This window comes from Ascoidea rubescens, assembly GCF_001661345.1.
Source record: "Ascoidea rubescens DSM 1968 unplaced genomic scaffold ASCRUscaffold_14, whole genome shotgun sequence".
Taxonomy (NCBI): Eukaryota; Fungi; Ascomycota; class Saccharomycetes; order Ascoideales; family Ascoideaceae; genus Ascoidea; species Ascoidea rubescens.
In genome coordinates, this window is record NW_017962926.1 from 262,379 (window position 1) to 286,481 (window position 24,103).

At 31.1% G+C, this 24,103-nt stretch overlaps 10 protein-coding genes across 10 annotated transcripts; 6 read left to right on the plus strand and 4 right to left on the minus strand.

The window, feature by feature from the left end:
• Window positions 1–147: 147 nt before the first annotated feature.
• On the minus strand, window positions 148–1,745 carry ASCRUDRAFT_115750 (uncharacterized protein). Its single transcript, XM_020188826.1, has one exon. The coding sequence runs from the start codon at window positions 1,430–1,432 to the stop codon at window positions 197–199; it is 1,236 nt and encodes a 411-aa protein (XP_020045348.1). The 5' UTR covers window positions 1,433–1,745; the 3' UTR covers window positions 148–196.
• ASCRUDRAFT_77448 (uncharacterized protein) lies at window positions 944–2,343 on the plus strand. The gene has a single exon (XM_020193866.1). The coding sequence runs from the start codon at window positions 1,420–1,422 to the stop codon at window positions 1,891–1,893; it is 474 nt and encodes a 157-aa protein (XP_020045349.1). The 5' UTR covers window positions 944–1,419; the 3' UTR covers window positions 1,894–2,343.
• Window positions 2,344–4,677: 2,334 nt separating this feature from the next.
• On the plus strand, window positions 4,678–7,483 carry ASCRUDRAFT_115771 (uncharacterized protein). The gene has a single exon (XM_020188828.1). The coding sequence runs from the start codon at window positions 4,724–4,726 to the stop codon at window positions 7,286–7,288; it is 2,565 nt and encodes an 854-aa protein (XP_020045350.1). The 5' UTR covers window positions 4,678–4,723; the 3' UTR covers window positions 7,289–7,483.
• Window positions 7,484–9,593: 2,110 nt separating this feature from the next.
• On the plus strand, window positions 9,594–9,803 carry ASCRUDRAFT_24238 (Nab3 Rrm Ucuu complex; the record flags this gene model as incomplete). Its single annotated transcript, XM_020189839.1, has 1 exon — window positions 9,594–9,803. A coding segment is annotated over one exon (210 nt), but the record flags the coding sequence as incomplete, so codon positions are not given.
• A 1,216-nt stretch (window positions 9,804–11,019) lies between these two features.
• Window positions 11,020–14,210, minus strand: ASCRUDRAFT_115766 (uncharacterized protein). Its single transcript, XM_020188827.1, has one exon. The coding sequence runs from the start codon at window positions 14,088–14,090 to the stop codon at window positions 11,271–11,273; it is 2,820 nt and encodes a 939-aa protein (XP_020045352.1). The 5' UTR covers window positions 14,091–14,210; the 3' UTR covers window positions 11,020–11,270.
• A 316-nt stretch (window positions 14,211–14,526) lies between these two features.
• PFA4 (palmitoyltransferase PFA4) lies at window positions 14,527–15,984 on the plus strand (the record flags this gene model as incomplete). Its single annotated transcript, XM_020191277.1, has 3 exons — window positions 14,527–14,565; window positions 14,652–15,340; window positions 15,407–15,984. 3 exons carry the CDS (start codon window positions 14,527–14,529, stop codon window positions 15,906–15,908), a joined length of 1,230 nt encoding a protein of 409 aa, XP_020045353.1. The 3' UTR covers window positions 15,909–15,984.
• An 83-nt stretch (window positions 15,985–16,067) lies between these two features.
• On the plus strand, window positions 16,068–16,446 carry ASCRUDRAFT_115781 (uncharacterized protein). Its single transcript, XM_020188829.1, has one exon. The coding sequence runs from the start codon at window positions 16,147–16,149 to the stop codon at window positions 16,363–16,365; it is 219 nt and encodes a 72-aa protein (XP_020045354.1). The 5' UTR covers window positions 16,068–16,146; the 3' UTR covers window positions 16,366–16,446.
• A 593-nt stretch (window positions 16,447–17,039) lies between these two features.
• ASCRUDRAFT_26194 (GATA-type transcription factor) lies at window positions 17,040–17,189 on the minus strand (the record flags this gene model as incomplete). Its single annotated transcript, XM_020189938.1, has 1 exon — window positions 17,040–17,189. A coding segment is annotated over one exon (150 nt), but the record flags the coding sequence as incomplete, so codon positions are not given.
• A 3,807-nt stretch (window positions 17,190–20,996) lies between these two features.
• RRG1 (Rrg1p) lies at window positions 20,997–22,363 on the plus strand. Its single transcript, XM_020193867.1, has one exon. The coding sequence runs from the start codon at window positions 21,037–21,039 to the stop codon at window positions 22,354–22,356; it is 1,320 nt and encodes a 439-aa protein (XP_020045356.1). The 5' UTR covers window positions 20,997–21,036; the 3' UTR covers window positions 22,357–22,363.
• A 13-nt stretch (window positions 22,364–22,376) lies between these two features.
• Window positions 22,377–23,304, minus strand: ASCRUDRAFT_15156 (Rtr1/RPAP2 family protein phosphatase; the record flags this gene model as incomplete). Its single annotated transcript, XM_020189294.1, has 1 exon — window positions 22,377–23,304. The coding sequence occupies one exon, from the start codon at window positions 23,302–23,304 to the stop codon at window positions 22,441–22,443; it is 864 nt and encodes a 287-aa protein (XP_020045357.1). The 3' UTR covers window positions 22,377–22,440.
• Between the last annotated feature and the right edge of the window lie 799 nt (window positions 23,305–24,103).

Sequence of the window (24,103 nt, forward strand, 5' to 3'; positions counted from 1 at the left end):
AAGCTGAGTAAATGTTGCGGTTTTACAAAAAATAATAATATAAAACATTACAAAACAAAACCAGTAACAAAAACAAACTTTGAAAAGAAAAACAAATAATCAACAAAGAAAGATTAAAATCTATACAGCTTTTGATAAAAAATGCATCACACCAGGCTGCAGAAAACTAAAACTCGCTAAAAGTGAATTGGATTCCCTATAATAACAGCAAGATTTGTGCAAATACAAAACCAATCATTGTCATAAACACATTATTAGCGAAGTAATTGGCAGAATTGCTGCCATTAACTTGCTCAACTGTTGGAATTGGGACACCAAATGAACCACATTCTGAACTGGAAGCCACAGCAATTGTAGGAATAGAAGTTTCATTTTTCACACCTTTGTAAGAAACAAAAGTAGTAACTGTTTTTGATGATGGTGTTGATTCTGGTGGGGTAAAGTCAACTGAGATTGAATAACCAGTAATTTCTCCCTTTTTATTTGTTTCAGCAACAATGTAAGAGATTGGATAGACTGTAGCAGTAGCTAAGTGAGCACTTGTTGGTTTCTCAGAAGCTGGAACAACAGTGACATATGTCTTAATTATTGATGCTTCATAGCTTTTCCAACTGATGGTTGAACCAAATTCATTTGTCACAGGAACCGAAGTTGTGGTATAATAAGTGACTGCTTCAGAAATAGGACAGAACGTACTATAAAAAGTAACTGTGCTTTTTATTGTATCAAAATCTGTAGTAACGCTTTTGTCATTGATCTGAGGAATGAGAGTGGAAACAACAGAAATAATGGTCGAAGTGATAGATTTAGCTGTGTTTCTGCTGCCTAAAGTTTCTGGGCAGTAAGTCGTGTATAACGTCACGGTACTTTCAACTGTTGCAGTACCAGTAGCAACTCCATTAGAATCAATCTTCGGGAAACAGCTGATAATAACTGAGGTGTAACTGGATGTGATAGTTATTGCTGAAGTTGAAAATATAGATGAAGTATCTTTACTGAAACTTGAGCCAAAAAACAGAATTGTGGATGAAATTACACTTGATGAGGCAGTGAATGAAGGTGCTGATATTGAAGAAGATATAATTGAGGAAGAGATCAAGGGTGACAGAGAAACTGGAGTTGAAGGAGAAAGCGAAGATGATAATGATAACAATAAGGAGGAATTTTGAGAGGAGTCAGCAGAAGATAAGGATAAAATTATGATTGAAGATGATAATGAGGAAGAACTAATGGTGGAGCTTGAAGATCCAAGAGAAAAATTAGACAATGAAGATGAAGATATTAAATGTGATAAGGAAGAAGAAATTGAGTTAGGAAAGGTGACAAGCAAGGAAAGTGAATTAGAGGAGATATAATATAAAGAAAAAGCTGAAGAAGCTGAAGAAGAAACCAAGGAAGAAATTGAAGAAGAATCTAAGGATGGGCTTAACATTGAAGAAGATTCAGATGATGAGCTCAACGTTGAAGAAGATCCAGATGATAAAACTGAAGAAACAAAAGATAAAATGCTGGATGAAACCAAAGCTGAAGAAGAAGCGAAAGAAATTAAAGAAGCTGAAGAAGCGGGAGAAAAAGTTGAGGGTAGGCTTGATGTTGAACAAGAATCAGATGAGACCGAAAAAGTTGAAGAAGAAAATGAGAACAAAACGGAAGAAGAAACTGAAGATAAAAGTGAATGAGCAGAAGAAGAAACTTAGGATGATATCAAGGATGAGGATGACAAAGAAACTGATGAATAAACTGGTGATGAGACTAAAGAGAAGACTGGAAGAGAAGACTGGGGATGAATTTAAATCAGATGAACTACTAAAAGAAGAAGAAAAAAAATTTGAAGATACAGAAGAAGAAGAAGAAGAAGAAGAAGTGGAATTACAAAGTTGGTTTCAACAATAGATGGGTCCATCTGATTGTTCAGCACATACGATAGAGTAATCATAACTCTTTGCGTAACTCCACTCAGAACATTTTCCAGTTTTATCTTTTTGACCGGTATTTTGACACCAATTAAATTGAATTTGAAATGGTTTTATACAATAATCATTGCCGTAAGACTCAGCTTTTACAATAATTTCAGCAGACCAATGGCAAGGATCTGTAACATCATAAACTTTTGAATTATCACTGTATAAAAGTTTCGTGCCAGAATAACCATCAGGAACAGTAAGACCGATAATCTTAAGTTCAGAGATAGCATCAGTGGTACCAGTAGCTGGACAGGAAACTTGAGAATCAAATGTAAGAGTGATTTTGTATGCATCGCCAGATATATGTTTTACGTTACTATAAGAAAAGGATTTTACCGGGAAAGAATTATAGGCACCAAAGTTATAATTTAGACATTTGGAGTATAGAGAACATTCATCAGATGTTGAAGTTAGAGTGTTTGTTGCAACAGCCAATATGGGTTAAAATAAAAAAAGCAAAAGAGCTTTTGAGAATTTCATTTTAGTTGTTAATTTTCAGTTGATTTAATTTTTTTTATATTGTTATTATTATTTAGTTTTAATGTTATTTTGATGCTTTGAATAAAACAATAAGAATTAATTAATTAATTAATTAATTGATTGATTGATAAGAATAAGAATAAGAATAAGAATAGGAATAGGAAAAGCAACAAAGTGAAAAAACTAGAGTAATGCCAAGAATATTTATAATCTTTCACAACTAATAAGCTATTGAAATAATTGTAAAAAAAATACAAAAAAGCCAAACTAAGTTAAATTGAAAAGTACAAATTCAAGCTTTATTTAATTCCGAATTAAATTTGATCAACCCATAATAGAAAGGGAGTGCCAAATATGAAATGGAGTTGAGTAATAATAAGATTAGCCTTTTTTCTCTTAATATCTCTTTTTTAGCAAGTCAAATAACTGAGAGAATTAATGCTGATGATAGTCACTCAAGTTATAGTTGGCAATATAGTTTTTGCTTTGAAATAACTGTGAAATAAGCAACTCCATGTACAAAAATAAACCCTAGAAAACCAAAAGATCTAATAAATTTGGAAGGTTTTTCAAATAACCAGATAAAAACCAGGTATTTTCAATTGTATTACTAATGAACCAATAAATACAATTATAGATATGTTTGTAATAAATATATGAGTTAAGATCATGTCCAGCATGATGAAATCATTCTCTATTGGAGAGAAAGAAGCAGCATTTTTTTGTCTTTGGTGCACAACCTTAGAGGTGAGATGTTGAAAGTTCAGATGGTGAGGCTCCAAGGCAAGTACATAACAGGCTCATAAGTTTCTAAGAAATACAAATTGGGATGATTTTATTAAGCAGAAGGTATTATCAAAAAGTAATTGCAGCTATGAGGGAGACGTGGAGCCAAAATAAGGTGGGAAAGGGAACAGCATTTCTATAGGGTGATCCGGCGTTTCTTTTTTGAGACAAAAGCTCGATTGGGTAACAAAGGCTTTTCAAATTGGTACCCAGCCCTAATCTGTTGGCACCAAGACGCTGAAGAAGCTTGTATATCTTCAATTTCTGCCTGATCGGGAAGCTAGGAGACGCGCCAAACCTACAGCACGATTTTGCTTCCTGATATAACCACACCGTAACAGTCAAAGCACCAGAACCATCGCTTCTTTGGGAAGACAGACAATTCCTTTCAAAGCCGACCGTTAAATTCTGAACGTTACTTTTTCTTAGCGTGGTTTTTTCCAATTATTTAGCATAGCACTTTGGTTGTGCTTTTTGGGTTTCTATTTTATGTTTGTTAGCAACTATCTCTACACAAGCGAGTAACTCTTGGAATTCAGTAGTTTTTTGTGAACGTGATTAGATCAAAGGATTAGAAAATAAAATAGGTATATTAAGTTAGATATATTACAAGAAGAAATGATTCCCGCTTGATCTTCTTCTCATGATAAAATCTCAAATCTCAACTATTTGTATTACTCTAATATTTATATATTTCCATATTTGTTTATCGTTTATTTTTTTTTGATTATGAGGATGAAATTGCGGTAAAAGTAAATATTAAAAATAACATATGATTAGAATTAATCATTTTTTAACAATAACAAAAACCTAGCTCGCAAATCTAGTCTAATGCCAACACTTTTGAGATGTTTTTCCTGGCTACTTTGAAGCATCAGGAAATCTCTATTCATTCATATGCTACATTAAAAAACTATTGTTTTGTTGCCTCCGCTGTAAAAAAGCTTTTTATATTTACTTATTTTCCAAATTTGGAGAACAGAACAAAACAATTATTTTCTGAATCTATGTTTTTACTGAGAATATATTGCTTTTGTACAAAAACGTTGTTTTTTTTCACCTATAACAAATCTGTGTTGGATACTGTCGATATAGTAACCTTTTCCGATTTTATGAAGAGCAGTTTCTTTTTTTTCATGAATACAACACTTTCTAATTGTTGCTTGAGCCCAAAAACATCTGAAGCTCAAAAAAAGCTCTGAAGGCAAAATTTCTGGACAAAATGCTCCCTTTCGCAGGAAGATTTCCTGTTTGGTTCCACAGCTTCTTTCCAAATCCCAAAAAAGCTCCTGCATGAAAACGCAAGACTTCTTTTCTTCCGGGCTCACAACGGCACCAGCTCCATGGGTATAGTATTCTTGACGCCGGGTAACTGCATGCCTCAAATTTTCTATTTAATCACACAATCTCACTGAAGAGTGGGCCCCTCAGAAGACATAGCAAATATATTGTTTTCATTTACTGGGAAACACAACTGTTTTGCTTTTATAAACATGTTTAGCTTTAACAACAACCAAACCGGAAATTCAAACACTGGTTTTACTTCCACCAGTGCTAATACCAACGCCATTGGCGGTGGCAGTTTATTTCAGCCTCTTAATCAATTCTCTAGTCCAGTCACTCAAAATCAAGTTCGAAATCAAAATCAGTTCCAAGCTCAGAATAATTTGAGCTTAAATCAAAATCAAAATCAAAATAACCAATTTCAAAATTTAAACCAAAATCAAAACCAAAATCAAAATCAAAATCAATCTCAAAATCAAAATCAAAATCAATCTCAACCTCAACCTCAATTCAATCTTTTAAATAATACTAATGCTGCTAATTTAAATAATTACAATACAAATATCAACAACAACAACATCAATACTACTAATAATAATAACCCGATAAACAAAATCAATGAAACAATTGATAATGAAAATTCTATTTTTTCTAACATAAATAAACCTGCCCAACCTTCGAAATCCTGGTATTTTGAAAGAAAATCTAGGCAATTACCATTAACCGTTGTTCCACGATCAATTAATTCATCTGACATAAACGATTTTGATTCATCTGAAGAATTATTAATTAACAATGACATCAATATTCTTAACAATCAAGATTCTTTAAAAATTTTCAATAAATCTTTATCTTCTGCTTCCGCTGTTACATCTCCAACTTCAAATAAAAAAAAAATCTTGTATAATTCAGCTTTAAAAATTAATTCGAAAAATAATAAATTGAATAACAAACTAAATAACAACTCAAAAATCTCAAACTCTTCTAATGTCGTTAAGATTAATGACAACCAATATATTAATCTATACAACTCAAAGTTATCCCAAAATGACATCATCGATTTAATCAATATCAATAACAACAAAAATAACGAGGAATTACCCCCAAAGAGATCTTTTTTAGATTTAGATAATGATTATGATTTTGACAACACAATTGATACTGATGATGACAACGATAATGCAAATCAAAACTCTCGTAATGATCGCAAGAAAAAATTGTTAAAGCCGTCCTTTTTCGATTCAATAAATAACTCAATAAATTCAAATAATACTACTAATAACCCTATTAATAACCCTATAAAAAATGAAAACAAAATAGATATCTCTTTTAATGCTTTTGATAACTTTTTAAATTCTTCCCAGGATTTAAAATTCATTTCAAATATAAGAGATAGTAAATATAAAAATCAATCAACTAGAAAAAAATTTTATAACAAAAATAATTCTTACAATAATAGTAACATTAATAAGAATACTAATAGTAGCAATAATAATGATAATAATAACAATGATTTTAAAAATGATTTCAAACTAAAAGAATTTAACTCATTCTTGGTCTATGGCTATAGAGAAGCTGACTCAGAATTAATTATACAGCATTTTGCCAAATATGGCAGAATATTAGAAGATTTTCAAATTTTAAGAAAATTCAATTATTCTTCAAATACTTTAATTAGCAATAACAATTTTAACAATTTCAATAACCTTAATGGCAACTTTAATATCGATAATAATCATGATAATGACAATGACAATGATGATAGGGAAAATTTTAATGAAAAACATTTGCCAATTTATACCGGAAATAGATGGATCAAGTTGACATATGACAATCATTCTTCATTATTAAGAGCTATAAAAGATAATAATTTAAAATTTAAAGGCAGTTCAACAATTTTTGTTGAAATTTTTTCAAACAGATTGTTTGATAAATTAAATTTATCAAATGATTCAAATAAAATTATAGATGATTTGGTTGAAGAAAAATTAAAGTTACTACAAGATAATCAAGATAATCAAGATAATAACAATGAAAATAAAAATAAAAATAAAAATATAAAAAAACAGTACAATAGATCCAACCAAACAGCTGATTATGCAGATTTGGATACATCAATAATTTATGAAAATACTTTTATCAGAAATACTTCAAATAATATTGATACAGATATTGATAGTATTACATTAAATAGTTTGGATGAAAACAAAAATAACCAGAAATTCAACAAAAACAATCAAAAATTTAATAAAAAAAATCAAAGTTTTAAAAACAAAAATTATTCAAAGAATGACTATAGAAAAAATCATAAGAAGTCAGATAATAATTTAGAAAACAAGCTTTCTGAAAATAAATCTGGAAATAGTGACAACAATAACAAAGATAAGAACCAAACTGATAATAAATATAAAAACGAAGATAAAAATGAAAATGAAAATGAAAATGAAAATGAAAATGAAAATAAAAATAAAAATAAAAATAAAAAAATAGATAGGAAACTAAAACAATTCGATTCTAGTGGCATTGATAGGGCTTCTGGGGGTTCTGAGTTTAGAAATAATAACAAGTATAACAACAGTAACATAAAAGGTAATATCATTGAACTAAAAGATGGAAAGAATTTGTTTATCAAAAAGCCTAATAAAGATAAAAAAATAAAGTCAATTCAAGAAAGTTTTGTTGCCAATTATGAAAAATCGAGCAAAGAAGAGCTGAATCGTAAAGGCTTTATTGAGAGAGGGCTACAGTGGGCATTTGGGTATGATATTTTGTAAGATATTTAAACGATTTAAAAGATTCATAAGATGCTTCATACGATAATTTTCACAAAACCGCCGGTGTGTCGCAAATTTCGGTTTCGAACCGTCTCTTTAAATTCCGAGCAATTCCGAGCATAACTTCGCAACTGTGTATTGCTGTGCATATCCAGAAAGAGCAACTAGGTGCTCACCACGCTCAAGTCAACGCGTTACCCGGGACACCATGCCTCCACTATGAAGCGTCGGATGTTGGGTGCAAATTTATTTACAGCTCCGTGAACATCAAGACGGTTCTGGTATTTCAGCAATAGTCTCTGTCGTTTCCGTCTACAAATGACATACAAATAACATGGGAGTGCTGCTAATCAGTATGTTTGTCTCATCAAATCGAGTTTCTTCTATTGCTATCTCTGTTGTGCGATGTCTGTTGATTCTGTTTTTGTTTTGTATCCTCTGCCGGAATAATTGATCTGTTTTGATTGGGCAATTATTTCCGTGTAAATACGGGCATCGCTGTGTAAATTCCAGAATTGTGCATACGCCGGCTTGAATTCAATTCTCAAGACTCCATCCTCTTTTGCTTTAGGGAGAAGGAAAATTTTCTTCATCGTCAGCAGCTCCTTGTCCCTCACCACAAGAAGATAACCATCTTGGAGATAGTAAAACTAAAAAAACCTTCTTTATACTGCTTCTACCTCGTCTGATTTAATTACTGAACTGATTTTGAAAAGGTATTTTCTTTGTTGTTCAGTTCTGCCATTTAAAATATTTTTTAGCTTTCCTCAATTTTTCAGAAATAATAATTATTACCAACAATACAAAACCCAAAACAAGCTATTTACAAAAATAAATTAATTCCACATATTCACATACTTCAACATATAACTATCTGATGAGATTACACTTAAAAAACAGCCCCTCAAATCCTGAAGGATCTCCCACCGCTTTAACATCCACCAATGATGCAGCTTCCAATTTTCTTAAATCTTTAACTGAAGATTTAGATTTAACTCAACAAATTGTAAACAGGTTAACCACCCATCCTTCAGAAAACAACAAACAAAACCAGGATCAAGAAGGTCATTTGGAAAATCAAAATAAGACTCCAGATGATTTTGTCCATGAGAACACTGGAAATGAAGAAACAGAAAATAGGGAAAACAGCCAAAGTAATCCAAATTTTGAAAATCAGTTAAGCAAGAATGATGAAAATAAAACTGAAATTAATGATGACGATGACTATGACTATGACTATGAACCTGAAGATTTTTCTGAGGAGGAAAATGAAAACCTCCCCGAAAACACTTATCGCCAAAACAACCTAACTCAAACTGATTTTCAACCATATAATACAAATAAAATAGAAAATAAAAACAATACTGAAATCGATTTTAAAATTCAAAAAGAGTCCGACACCGAAAATAATGAAAAAGTAAAACCAAATATTGAAATTATCGATAAATATAAACATGAAACCCAAACAAAAAACAATTTTGAATTTAAACCCCAAATTACAAATCAAAATCAAAACGAAAGCGAAAACAAAAATGAGATTGAAAATGAACTTAAAAATCTGCCCAATTTTGAGAATGGTGATGAAGTCGAAGATATCACCAGAGAAGACATTGAAAACGAAACTCAAAGTGATACGAAAAACGACAGCATCTTTGAATACGAACCACTTAATTTCCAGATCTCAGAGCTTCAAGCTCAAAAAACACAATCCCAATATAATCCTCAGGAAACGCAATCTTTTTGGGACCAGCAAGAACATCAATCTCAACTCCAACCCCAATCTTACTCCCAGCCCCAACTTCAATTTAATTCTACCTCCTCATTTTCTGAAAACTCAGATCCACTCACATTAGCTAAAAAATTAATAAGCTTTCCATATTTCACCCAACCATCATTTCAAAACCTACCTCAAGATGGAAAAGAAGCATTTATAAGCAAATTTCTTTCCGATCCAGATGCATTCAGCGCCCAAATAAACTCTTCCAATGCTTCAGGTTTTGTAGATTCCAGTCCACTTAACTCATTGTTTTCTCCCGATTCCAGCTCAATTTCAAATCAAACTTTAAATCAGGCTTTAACTCAAGCTTCAAATCAAGCTCCGAATCAGGATACTCTCACAACTACAACCCACCAACCACATCTAACTGACCTTGAATTGGAGAATATAAAAATAAAAAACCCAAGTTGCAAAAGACCCGATATTGACTCTGCAATGTCTTATCAGGAAATTGAAGAATATTCCCGATTTATTCAAAATGAAACCAGATATCTTAGCTCCGGTAATTGGGCTCAGTTTCCTAGAGGTTCCAGATTATTTATTGGAAATCTCCCTGTTAATAGCATAACAAAGCAAAATATGTGGAGAATCTTCAAGCAGTATGGAGATGTAATTCAAATAAGTATTAAACCTGGTTATGGCTTTTGTCAGTTCAGAACCATTGAACAATGTAATTCTGCCATTGAAGGTGAAAAAAATGTTCCTTTATATGGCAAAATAATGCATTTAGAAGCCTCTAAACCTCAAAAACCCAGACATTTTACATTTGATAAACACCTTCCGGTTTCCAACCATGTCTTTTCTTTTAATAACAGAATTTCAAAACATCCAAGAGATGATTATATGAGAGGTGGAATGATCAAAAGACCAAGGAAAACATCAAATAACTATACTGTCGATACTGTTCCTGAATGTCAGATTTATGTAAAAAAGGCTGCTGACACAAGGTTTGTTACACAATTGAAAGATCTTTTGAAAGGCAAAAATATATTGACTTACATCACAAATGTAACCCAACAAACTGATTTGAAGGCTTTGATCAATGATGCAGCGTATGCTGGAGTCAATGGAATTATAACTGTTCACAGGGATAGCAATTTGGATGTTCAAATTTTTGATAAAACTGCAGAAGGTGGTATCAACTATAAGGAATATTTAGCTGTGAATATAAGCGTGGCTGTCGAACTTATCTATAAATCAAAGCTAGAAAAGTCAAGCAAAGGAATCTATGGTAATGCACCTCCTCAAAAAGCCTTTAAAAATCGAGGTCGTTTACACAATATTGGTATTTACAGCATTTCCCAATCCTTTAACAACAACGTTACCAACAAACCTGAATTTAACAAAAACAGCACTAACACTGAAATTACAAACAACAATAGCAGCTATAATAATGATACCAATAGAATGCAATTGATACAAAATCTTCCAGGCGATAAACTTGACAAATTCGCAGCTATGTTGAGTTCATTGCAACAACCATCCCAGCAAAGCCAATCTAATCAATATGAGAATTCTGATATTTCAACAAATATTTCAAATTTAAACCCTTATAATAACTCTAATCATAATTCCAGTTTTAATTCCAATTTAAACTCCAATTTAAATTCCAATTTTAAGCATTCCTCCAGCTTTGATCAAAACTCCAACCCTAATCCCAACCTTGATTCCAGTATTAATCCCAGCACTTATTATAATTTTTAGTTAATCAAATTGTTTTTCCAATTTATTTCTTTTTTTTTTAATTTATTGATTCATATTTATACTAATACTACCGATTCTGCTACTGCTACTTTCTATATCTCTCTATTATATTGCTAACTATATTTTTTTTTCTTTATAGTGCCATCAGATTTGTTTTCCGAATGATATACTTTGTAACGATTGAAAAGAAAATCAGTTTACTACTAAAACAGTATAATATTCTTTAGAATATCAAGATCAAAAAATAAAGTAACAAAAAATAGGCTTCCTATATTTTCATTCAACAATTATTCGAATTAGATTGCTGAATTAATCAAGAATCAAATCCTTTGAGTTTTCAAAAAAGATTCAACATCAAAATTTTCACAGATAATATTTTATTTAATATATGGGGTCTGGAAAACAGATAAAATCTTAATCTAAAGATTAATAGTGATTCTTGGGTTACGTATGATATTAATTGATTTGTGAGGGTTGTAGTAAAAAAGTAGTTGGCTTAGGTCATGATAACTTGGATGCTCTTCTCTTTTTAGCAATGTGAGCACTATCAGTAGAAAGATCTTCAGTTCTAGATGCAAGCGAATTTTCGCCATAAAAAGATTCATGGGCATTTTTGTAATTTAACAATTTTAGTAGTATATTTTCTTTTTCCTGCGTGATGCTTCTTAACTTTTCACGAAGCTGCTCACAGGTACCTTTGAGTTTCAATAATCTCGCTAAGTTGCCATTTTTAAGGATGTTAGTCTCAACGAGCACATCATCATATTTTTTTTTTAAATTGTTGTATTTTTTCTTGATGTAAAGTACCTTTTGAGATTTTCTATTAGCTATTTCTAAACTTTCTTCAAAAATCTCATTGTATTTTCTTTGTAATTCATTGTATTGAGTTTTTGTAATTGTTGAAATATTTATAAGTTGCTCTTTTAATTCTGTATTCTCCTCTTTAGCTTTATGTAGTAATTTTCCTGTTTCCTCGACTTTAAGTTTTAAATTAATAATTCTTTGGGATTTTGAAAGTTTCAAATTTCCATTTTCTGCCAGCAAAATTTTATTTTCTTTTTGTAAAGTATCATAATTTTTCTTCCAGTTACTTATTATTTCAGACTCGTTATTTTTCATAATTGAACTTTGTCTTGAGATTTCATCAAATTTTGTTTGAATATCACGAAGTTTTTCAATTGCATTATTTTTATGATTCATGGATAATTTGATTTCTTCATTTAGTGACTTTATTTTATTTTCATATTCCTCTTTCTGTATTTTTAAATTTAGAATTTGAGTATTCAAGTCCTTAAGTCTCCGATCATTTTCTTCATTTAGTATATCATGTAGAGCTTGCAAATAAAATAACTTATTTTGTAAATTTAAAGTGGTATCATTTATTTCTTTCTTCTGACTTAAAAGTAAATCATAATTTTTTTGTAAATTACTCAATTCCAGTCTAATAGGACTTTTTATTACTGAATCTATGTGAATATCAATTTTTGCTTCAATTGATTTTTTTAACCTATCAAAAATATCTTGATTTAGCAAAATTTTTTTGTCGTATATATCTGCATGAGGAATTTGAAATTTAGCTAATAACTCAAAGTAAAAATTATCATATTTTTTAGAGATGTCTTTTTGTTTATTTACTTCCTCGTGTAAAATGGTATTATCATTTCTTAAATTCTTAATAGTGTTATTCATTAGATTGATACCAGAACTTAAAATTATGTTATCTTTTTTAAGATTTATAATTTCAGTTTCAAAAGATGTAAACAGATCAATTTTTTCAATAACTTTACTTTCAATATCATCAAGAGGGTTATTTTTTATAGAAAGGTTTGGTAATTTTAATTTTTCAATGATCTTTGTGATGACATGTTCTCTAGCTATGAGTGAATCATTTGAAATTGACAAAACTTCATGTACGCTTGAAATTCTTTTGGATATTTCTGAATATTTTGAATATTTATCTTTAAAAGCTTCAATCAAAGGTAATAAATTCAGGACTTTTATTTTGAATTCAGAATCTAGAGTTTGAATATGATCAATTTGAATTTCTTTTAATTGTCTCAAAATGGAAATTTTGGAATTGTTATTTTTGTAGTAGGGTGCTAAATTTGAATTTAGCAATAAATCAATTTTTGAAAATAATGATTTGTCATAAGTTGCAAGTAATTTTTGAAAGTCAGGTTCAAAATATTCGTTTGAAATTATATTAAAAAATACAGATAATTGGTTATTTAAAATAAAAATGACTAAATTCTGGTAGGTTAATTCGTCATTAAGATCTTTATATTTATTAGCAGATAATAGGTTTTCAGCATTTGAATCAGACAAAGCTTTAGTTAGCTTATTGACTTTATTTTTCAAGGCTATCAGATCTTTTGTTTTAATAGATAATTGAGTTGTTTTTGTTAATAATTTTTTATTTAAATCTTCTATTGTTTTATTGATTTTGGTGATTTGGTAAGATTTTGAGGTTGATTCATTTGTTAGTGATGTAACTTCAAATTTGAAATTTGAAATTGTTGACATTGCAGTTGAAATTTGAGAATTTAGAGAGTCAATTTTTTTTTGAGATTCCTCATTTGATTTCTCTAATTTTGAAATTTGAAGCTGTAATGCCTTATTTTCTTTTGATATATTGCTAAAATTTTTAGAAATAATAGCCTGTGAAGCCTTTATACTTTCATTTGAAATTTTGAAAGCATTATAGTTACTATTTAATAAAGTATGATCATTATCCAAAGTGGTGTAAGTGGACTTTAGAGTATTATAATCGGAATTTAAAGTATTATAAGTTTTATTCAAATCATTAAAATTTGTTTTCAAAACATTATAATTATTATTCACAAGATTATAACTATCATGTAAATTTGATTTTTCTGTTTCCAAGGATTTATATTTTTGCTTTAAATCAGTATACGAAGAGTTTAGAGTATCATAGTTTGATTTCAAAGCTGATATATTTTTTTCTAGATTCTTGATCTCCACCTCTTTATTAAAAAGAAGAAAAGAAGAAATCAGGGAGGAGTTCTTCTGGTTATTATTGTTGTAAATTTCAGTCTTGGAGAAAATCTTGAAAATATCCATATATCTTACACCATAGTAGGATAGCAAATGCTGCTTGTCAAAATGCTCATTGTGAATGTTGGTGATGCTGAAATTGTCTAAATCTTTGATCTTTTTGTTGGTTATTTTCAAAAACATCAGTATTATATCATTGACCTTGGAAAACTTGGAAATAAAAAAATAAATAGGTGGAGTAGATTCGTTGTTTCCCTGGCTCTGACTGGAGTTATTATTGTTGATGTTGGTGCTGGAGTCGTGCATATCAATGAATTGCACACCAATAAGAATGGTGTTGGAGTTGGACACATTTGAATCTGGATCCACTAGAACACTGGAAGTAATGTGTGTGCTTTTGTAGTTGGAGAAGGTGTTTAAGTCAGACATATCTTTGTATTCACCAACTGAAGACCTCAGCTCCAGCATCAAAAACATCTTTATACTCTTCGCCCCGTTAAGACACAGGGCCGACGCTGCTGAAAATGCCGACAGAGCACGGACACAAAGTTTGAACCACACGAATGGAGCAAGCCAAACTTCTGGATTCTGCCAATGCACGTTTTTTGGTGTTTCTGCCTGTGCATGTACATAGACATGCATTATGGTATCACATCCATTGCAGTGGTATTTCTGAGAGAGAAAGAGAAAGAGCTGTTTCTTACTTTCTGGTGTTTGATTCATCTCTCTCGCTGATATTACGATGATTGCCAAACTAAAGTGGCCCTGGTTGGGTATAGCTGTATGCTGTCTATGCTTTCTTGCAAACACTGCTTTGTGGATTTTCGGTTGCACTTTCAACTAACTTTATCAATGTCCATACTCTAGATCCCATCCTTCTTGATAGCATTTATTGGTTATTCGGCTCATTTTTTCATCTTTAGGAATGATTTCTCGATGAACAGACAACTATGGTTTGAGTTCTGCTTGTCCATGATTTGGTTGAACTATTTGCTTGCAATTAAAGTAAATCCTGGTTCTCCTCCCAAGTTTTTTGTTCCCGAAAAGCCTCCAATAGCGTGGAAAAGATGGTGCAAAAAATGCAACAATTATAAACCCGAAAGGTCCCACCATTGTCAATCTTGCAAACAATGTGTATTGAAAATGGATCATCATTGTCCCTGGACTAATAATTGTGTTGGAAACAATAATTTGGGTCATTTTATAAGATTTTTATTATGGGTAGACTATACTACTTTTTTTGTATTGGTTCATTTAATTAAAAAAGTAATGTATTTTTGGAGTCGAAAGAATTATCCCTCTTACATGATCAACAAAAAAGAATTGACCTTTACAATTATTTTGTTGCCCATTGATTCTTTTGTATTTATAACTGTATTTATTTTAACTTTAAGATGCTTTTATTATACTATTTTCACAGGAATGACCCAAATTGAATTTTGGGAATGGGAAAGAATTGAATCTCAAATTAACACAATTCAATTTTGGGAAAAGATCAAAAAAAATTACCTCTCTGTTTACAATAAGTCTTTGTCCTTGACGAGTTTAAACTCTTGGTCTTCTTCAACATCCTATTCAAACAGAGAATTGGATGACTATTCAAATGATTATCAAATCTCAAGCTCAAAAAATAAAAAAAATAAAAAAAAATTGAAAAATAAAAAAAATAACTTTATATCAAATATAAATGATATTGATAACTCTGATGATTCTGATAATTATAACCAAGACTTCAATTATCAATTACCGAATTTCAAAATTGATGATTTTATTTTCCCTTATGACATTAGTCCATGGCAAAATTTTGTTCAAGCTTTGAATTACCCTTGGTTATTACTAATTCCATGGGTTTATCCCAAATGTGATGGTGTGCATTTCAAAAAAACTGAAGATCTTGAAGAAGATCAAATTGGTTTGCCATGGCCTCCTGATGGTAATAATCAAGATAAAAACGATGAATTGGTTCGAAACGATGCTTCTCCAGGTGTAGGGGCTGAAAGATTTGTAGTAGGGGAACTTTCTGTTATCTCAAAATCTAAAGTCAAAAAAAGAGTTCATTGGAAAAATGATTTTGGTGAAGGTTTAAAAGATTTTGGAGTTGATATTGAAGCAGAAGATGATTGATATTGATATTAATATTATTTATTAATTTATTAATTTATTAAATATTATATGTAATAAATATACATATATAACAAAGCTTAATTTTATTCAACTGTTTTCTAGTAAATAACAAAATCATTACTTAAAAAACAATTTTTATCAAACCAAATACAAAGAAATGAAAACCATTCAAAATACACAACAACAAAAATTATTTTAAGCATGAAAATAAAAAAATAAAAAAATAAAAAACAAAACAATGAAAATGAAAATGAAAATGAAAATGAAAATGAAAATGAAAATTAAAATAAAAATACAAAAACAAACTCTATATTCTAACAAAAACTCACCAAGAAAATTAAAAAAATCAGAAAAGTACCCATTTAATAATCACTTGTCGGATATTATTATTTTCATTCTGTTATTTAAGTATTTAAAATCAAAAAAAAAAAAAAAAATTATAAACATACCAAATTAGATAAATAAAACAAAGGATAAAAAAAATTTTAAATTGTCAAGTGATAAAAAAATATACAAAAAGATTAATGGTTAAATAAAAAAATATTAAATATTGCTTTAATATCTAGTATGCACAAAAAAAAAAAAAAAAACATGGTTATCATTTCATTCAGTCATTTTTCAGAGAGACATTGTCAACCATTCCCAATTGTTTTGACCATTGGAATCAAGATCAACACCATTTGTGTCAAACATATCATTTTGGTTGGCACTATCATCATTATTTTCAGTGTTTCCATTATCTATATTGGTAGTTGTGTTTCTGTCATTCGGATTATTTGTTGTTACTGTTTCTGACTCTATACTATTACTATTTTCGGGTATTTCACTGATGTTAGGTAAAGTTGCCATTTGAATCAGATCCTCAGTGGTTAAATTAACGGGCTTGGGTTCTAAATCATCACCATCAATATCGCTAGTTCTTTTTAATAGCATGGATTTATTGGGAAATCTTGTACTATTTGATGGATTTGCACCAATTACTCCCAAAGCGTTAATATTATTAGATTTATTAGGTGAAATAGGACTTGTTTCCTTTTTTATAAGACCTCCATTTTTATCAATAGGAGAGGTATCACTACGTGCAACAGCTTTGGAACTGTCTTTTGAATTTTTGCTATCATTGTTACTACCTCTATGTCTTTTCTTGATGACATCTGTTTTCAAAGATAAGGGTCTAACAACACCATGCAATTTTAAAAATAATCCACAAGCATTACAAAGCGGTTGACCTTCTGGATTTCTTCTCCAAAGAGGAGTAGTTTGAGTATTGCAATTTGTGCATCTAGTTTGAGAGTTTACTATTGAGTTGTTTTTACCTTTCAAGGTGTTGGTGCCAGAAACTTTGTCTTTTGATTTCGATTTTTTTGTTGGTTTATTTGATTTCAGTTTTCTGCTTGCTGTTGAATTCTTTCTTTGGTATTTTCCAATAGATGGGTCATCTTTATTTGTGATTTTATTTCCATTCAAGTTAGGAATTTGTTGTAACGGCAGTTGATGAGATTGGATTTTGTTGATGAAGCCTGGAGAAATTGTGGAGTTATTTTTAAAATTTGGTTGTATTGGTGGAAATTTATTTGTAGTTACAGGAGTTGAGTTATTAGATGAAAGATTAGAACCAGGCTCAGCCATTTCCAACCAGCTAAAATTATCATCTTTCAAAGAAGCAAAAGAGGATGAGCTCATTTTTAAAGAAGTTTTTGAGCTTCCATTTAAGTTAACAGATGCTTTATTTGAGTTATTATTGTTATTGTTATTGTTATTTGGAAAGTAAGGGGAATCACTTTCAAAATTAAAAGTATTTGGGGAATATAAATTGATTGAGCCGTTAGTATTTTCGTTTTGATTTTGTAAATTTGGAGAAAAAAAAGAATTGCTGCGATTTTGATTTGTAAAGTAGGGATTTTGGAAATTTTGATGAATCGAGTTGTTGCTATTACTATTATTATTGTTGTTTAGTAAATTCGAGGGACCAATTGTTTGATTTTCTAAAAAATGGTTATTTTGTGAGGATAAAGTAAAGTGATGGTGAGAAGGATGAGTGGCTAAAGTATTAGGCGGCACAGAATTTGAATAGTTGTTTGAAGGAGCTTCTACAGCTAAGGGATCTAAAGAAAAATGGAAAGCATGGTCGTGTGGATGAGGATTTTCATGCAAAGTTTCAAGACCCAAGATGGGATTTGAGGAATTAGAGGAATTCGAAGAATTGGGAGGTTTAATTGATCTAGTGTTATTGTTATTATTGTTATTGTTACCGTTATTAATTTTTTGTTTTCTATTGTCTTTGTGAATGTTATTGTCTTTGTGAATGTTATTGTTGTTTGTGAGTATGTTTTGGTTTATGTTAAAGTTATTAGTATTATTTGGGTGAATATCAGTATAAATATTATGGGTATCAACAGGTAAAAAAGCAGGAGAAAAATCAGCAGGTCTTTTTTTTGAATTTGATCTTTGAAAATCTGGGGGTTGTAAACCTATAATGTTAATGTTGTTGTTGTTGTTGTTGTTGTTGATATGAGTAATGTTATTTTGGTTATTGTGACTATTCCCATAGTTTCTAATATGAGCAACATAGTCAAAGTTATCTCTTGAGTTATTCAAGATCGGGAGATTTGAAATTTCCAAGTCATTATCAAGAGAAGATAATATGGGGGTTTTGATGAAAGAGAAGTCATTTGAGGTAATGTCAGGGTGCAGTGAAAAGTTGTTATTATTATTATTATTGTTGTTGTTAATTGTGTTTGAAGATGGAGGATCCATGGAGGGATCATAGGCCCATTCCATCATACTGTCACCATTAAAGTTGTGTAACTCATGAATGCTTTGAATATTTTCCATGGGGTAGCTATCTAAGCTATTTGCGGGTATATCGTTGTGGTTTGTGTTGTGGTTTGTGTTGTTAGTGATATTGGTGATATTGGTGATATTGTGGGTGATGTTGTTGATTGAATTATGTGTGTTGTTGAAGTTTGCATTATTGAGGATATTACTGCTATTATCTATTATGATATGGTTATCAATGTTATTGTGGTTTAAATTTATATCTAAATTCGAGCGAGAGTTTGAGAGCGAGTTTGAGGGTGAGTTGCTTGAGTTGTTTGAAGATTTATTTATAATATTTTTTTTTTTTAAAGAGATTGCCATCATTCTCCAGGTTAAATTTTCCATTCTAGCTCTATAGGGTAGAGATGCTTTAGCCTTCGCATACATTCTCCATAAAGACTCGCTTGAGGCAGAATCAGAGTTGTGGAATAATAGCAAGGTTGCAGATTTTTGTTTTGAAAGATTTCTAGTTTTGTTGCTAGTGTTGCTGGTGGTACTATTGTTCATTATGTTGAGCTTGTTTGCAGATTTTAAAGAAGTTGAAGAGGAGTTTTTTGATATTGGAGGTAAGGGATTTTTGTTTGACTGAGCAGATATAAGATCAGGTATTTCAGACATATTGGTGTTGATATTATGAATGTGGATGGATTTGAGGTGAATTAATAGGCTAATAGGCTAGACGATAAGGGGGATAAGATAATAAGATAATAAGATAATAAGATAATAAGATAATAAGATAATAAGATAATAAGATAATAGGATGATAATAGGATAATAATATAGCAATAGAATAGAATGAAATATTGAGATAGTAAATTGTGAGGATGGGATATCCTTCTAGGTATATTACAATTCAATAGTGAGCAGGAAAGCAAAAAGAAGAGCCAAAAACCAAAAATCAGGATTAGAGATTGAAGTTGGATGAAAAATTTGGGGAAATATATTGAATAGAATAGATATATTTGCAAACAGCAAATTAGTGTTTTGGCTGAAGTAAATTAGTGTGATAATACAATTTGAAAGGATATAGCGATGCTGGATTTTGAAAACTTTTAACAGCTTCTCAAATTTTCCTGAAAACCAATCAAATAAACAGATTTGGTTTAGGGAAAGAGAAGCATTTGGTGGAAGCAAGCTGCGGAAGATCCTGCACCAAACGCACGCCGCTGCGGCCGCTGCTGCCGCTGCTTCCCGCGCTGCTGGGTCCGAAGCTTCTTGTCCCATCCTCGCAAAGGCGCAGGTGCCGCAGCGGCAGCAGCTCCAGCTATCGCTGCTAGGGGTCTGCGCTCATCCGCCCGCTCCCGCTTGTATGGGGTCTTTCTCGCTGTGCGCGCCAGGCCCCCCTCCAATCCGCCCGTTTTCTGCTCACGGGGACCCACGCCCGCTCTTCTCGAGATCAGGGGTCTGTCCGTCGGAACATCCCATTTGCAAGATTTCATGTCAGCACGACAACTCAATTTCGTTATCGTTCCTACAATGAAAATCCCAGTCACCCATTGGCCAGGTCCTGCAGATGCATATCTTTCTCTTCTGACTTCTCCGATTCCGCACAAAATGCTGGTTTGCTCAGTCCCACTTTTGTATGATACACACGTGATAAATGCTATTAAAATAGATTTCTTCAAAGCAATTGTTGCAAACGGGAGCCGTACTCATTGGTCCTGTCGCCAACTGCACCCTCTTTCTCTGCAGCGCATTGTTGTTAGAGCAAACTTAGATAAGAGTCCGCCGCTGTAATCGGGATCAATGCCTGTATTTATTCCGCAGCAGATTATTTTCGCCAAAGAATTTCCAGCATGGAGCGTTTGGGAAAATTGTTCCAGCCAGTGTGCTATTTTTTCGAAAACTGTTTGGATTCCTGAACAATGCTCTATTTCTTTCTTGAAAACTGGTGTTAATTGCAACTGTTGTTTTGTACACATCCTGTGATGCTCCGTCTGCTAGCTCTGAACTTTATGTGCACTATCTAGTGCTGTCTTGTGCGTCTCTCCTGATGACCGTCAATAGCCGGGTCTGTGTATATTGCAGAACGCGCTAGACAGAATAGTATTGCTCCGCGCAAAACTTTCCCAAATGCTCTAACTCCGCCGAAAACCACACTGACTCCGTTCGAGCACTGGAGGAGGCCAGAAATGTGGTAGCACTGGTATTACGTAATTGCTGACCGCTCTTTGGATTTTTTCACTTTTCTTTTCCTCTTTCAGACCCTCTAAAAAAATCATTTCGATCAATACGTCCACATTTCGATGCTGATGCTTTTATTTCAAATAGGGTTGGTTTTGATTTGGTTTTGATTCTTCATTGCAAAATGCCAACAAACTTTCTCCAGCTAAAAGCTCATAAAGACTATGTTTTATCTCTATACAAATGTCTATTAAAACACTCAATTCACCTAAATCAGCTTCCTGTGCCTGATTCCATGAAACTTCCTCAGAGAAATCATGAAATTAATCAATTAAATATTTTATCTAAAAACTACTATTCTCTAATTAAAAATAGATTTCACATATATTCTCGCATTAATTCCTCAAAAAGAACAAGAAACTATCTACTTATTGCCAATAATCTAGAAGTCTTTTTAAGAAGCTTATATTCTTCAAACCATACTGATTCTGATTCTGATTCTTCAAACATTTCTTTATCTCATCATTTGGGTAAACAACTAACTTCTACAAAATCCATCTTAACAAGTTTGTTAAATCAAAATCAAACCCGAAATAATCAAAGCATTAAAAATGATCACTTTCTGGTTCCCACAATTACTTCTAATAACATACCTTTATCAGATAAATTACTACCTTTAAATCATCATCCTCAAAAATCAAAAACTCAAAAATTGCTTCAAATTAAAAATAGTAAACACTTACAACTAGTAAGATCTCATATCAAACGCTTAATCTTTAAAAAAAAATTACCTCAAAATTTTACGGTTCCAACAACTTTAAATCAATTAAATTCCTTATTAAATAATGAACTAAATCAATCTTCTTCTTCTCCTCCTAAACCAATCTACAATTTTCTAGTTAAAAGTGCCTACTATCATTTAGCTATAAAGGAATTGGGCAAAATTCAAAAATCAATCTTATCTGGCCCAAAACCACTTAAAACTTACTACGTTAAAATCGATGCCAAAAGACATTTTAAATTTCTCAGATTCCCCTGGAGGAGAAATCTCATTGCTTCAAATCTTATAAACATGATCAAAAAGAAACACCAAATTATAATGAACAACATTAAACTAGTCGAGGACTATCCATTCCATCAATATGCTATAGACGAAGCTAAATGGGAATATTTGTTATTTTTATCCAAATCTCATCAAAAAACCAACCCACAATTCAGAAACCAATATTCTTACATCAATAGCTGGACCCAATACTCAAAAGATGCTTCAGACTTTCTCTTAATTAAATTAGATAACTTTATATCTCAAAGAAATCAATATTTCAATGACCATCTCATAACAGATTATAAATCTAAACTAAATCGTACCCTTCTTCGAAAATATAACAATAGAATCAAAAGATTCAAAAAAATGAAATTATTTATTAAAAACAACAAAATAGGTTTAGATTCAAATCCCAATTTACTACAAACTTTAAAATTATTCAAATTTTATAAAGATTGATTTAATCTTCTGATCATCTTCTAATTATTATTTAATGTAAATAGTCTTATATAATTCAAAGAAAAAAAAATTAAAAATTAAAAATTAAAAAATTGCTTGATATCCTTCAATTGATTTATGTTTCTTTTTATCAATATTAATACTTCCATTTTCATCATTACTTTCATCATTACTTTCATCATCACATTTAATATCATTAAAATTCTCTTCTCTATTAACACTTGAATATCTTTCAATTACATCACTAAGCAAATCGGTTTCAAATGATACTTTTCCAAAATTCGGCTTTTCTTTATTACTATTAATAGTGGTTATACTATTTCGATTATCATTCCCATTTCCATTTCCATTATTATCACTACTACTAGTACTAGTAATATGTTTGTCTTGATTGAGATTCAATTTTCTTAATATCTCGACCAAAGACAACTCTTCATTATCTTGTTTAAACTCCCAAAGATCTTCCAAAAGCGAAATGTTTTTCTCATAAAACAATTCTCCAACCTTAACAAAAGTTATATTGCTTCTATTAAAAACCGCTTCGTCTAGCAACTGATTTTTATAAAACTCGGAACACTGATAATGCTCTTTTGTACAATAATTGTTCAAATAACTGTAGGGAGTTCGGATTTTATTTATATTAAGAGTCTTGTTTTTAATCGACCTCTTATGACAAACAGGATAACCACATAGTTTACTTAAATTTCTTTCCTCGACAATATCATCGTAAATCAGTGGAGTCAAAAATCGTGATAATAGTTTCAATAATTCTTTATCAGTAGAATTTTCTGCTAATCTTTCAACTAAAATTAACTGCAAATAATTAGATTCATTGGGCGTCAAATACCCAGGTTTAACAAACCTATCTAAAACAGGAGCAATTGAACCAATAGTTAGTCTGGTATTTGTAGGAACATCGAATAACGATTGCTTGAGTTGATTGTTCATTGTTAAATTGATCGATTGAGCAAAGTCCTAAACGCTTTGAAGACGTTCTTTTATAATTGAAAACAGAGATCCATCGCAGTGGATTCTTCTGATCTCTACATCAAGGCGCATGAACCATTGGTTGCCACACTTACTTTTCAAAGATATACGTTTATCTTGTATTTGTAATTATATTAAAGTCAGTATCTTTAGTTGTTGTTGATTGTATTTTATTGTACTTCGTTGTATTGGTTTTCATCATGAAATTGACACTTAGTTTAGAAAGCCAGGATGTGTTCATGGCATTAGAATTACCTTCAGATATGAAATTTGCTGATTTGAAAGCATATTTAGAAAACGAAACTTCAATTGATGTTAGTAAGCAGATAATTTTGTTTAATATGAAGGAAATAACATCAAAAGAAAATGATTCAAAGACTTTAGATCAGGTGGGCTTTCAAGATGATGATATAATAATTTTAAGATCAAAAGATGATATTATGCTGACATCCAGTGGCAGTGGCAGTGGCAATGGAAGTGGTGGTATTAACCCTCCAACTGGTTATAACAATCCAAACCAGACTCTTTCTGGTAATTATACTGATTTTGAGATTGAGAAATTGAGAACTACTTTGCTTGAGAATATTGGGTTGAGAACTAGATTTCCCCCAAGCGTCATTCAAAGTTTGGATGATCCAAATAAATTTAAAGAGACGGTATTAAAATTGATGGAAGATGGTAATAATCAGTCTAGTAATGGGTTAAGTGCAGAAGAATTGAGAAAATTGGAAGATGATCCAGATGATCCAGAAAATCAAGA

Coding starts and splice junctions, on each gene's coding strand:
- ASCRUDRAFT_77448 (XM_020193866.1), top strand. CDS start 1,420: ATGGGCTTAACATTGAAGAAGATTCAGATGATGAGCTCAACGTTGAAG.
- ASCRUDRAFT_115750 (XM_020188826.1), bottom strand. CDS start 1,432: ATGTTAAGCCCATCCTTAGATTCTTCTTCAATTTCTTCCTTGGTTTCT.
- ASCRUDRAFT_115771 (XM_020188828.1), top strand. CDS start 4,724: ATGTTTAGCTTTAACAACAACCAAACCGGAAATTCAAACACTGGTTTT.
- ASCRUDRAFT_115766 (XM_020188827.1), bottom strand. CDS start 14,090: ATGCACGACTCCAGCACCAACATCAACAATAATAACTCCAGTCAGAGC.
- ASCRUDRAFT_115781 (XM_020188829.1), top strand. CDS start 16,147: ATGAAAATGAAAATGAAAATGAAAATGAAAATGAAAATGAAAATTAAA.
- RRG1 (XM_020193867.1), top strand. CDS start 21,037: ATGCCAACAAACTTTCTCCAGCTAAAAGCTCATAAAGACTATGTTTTA.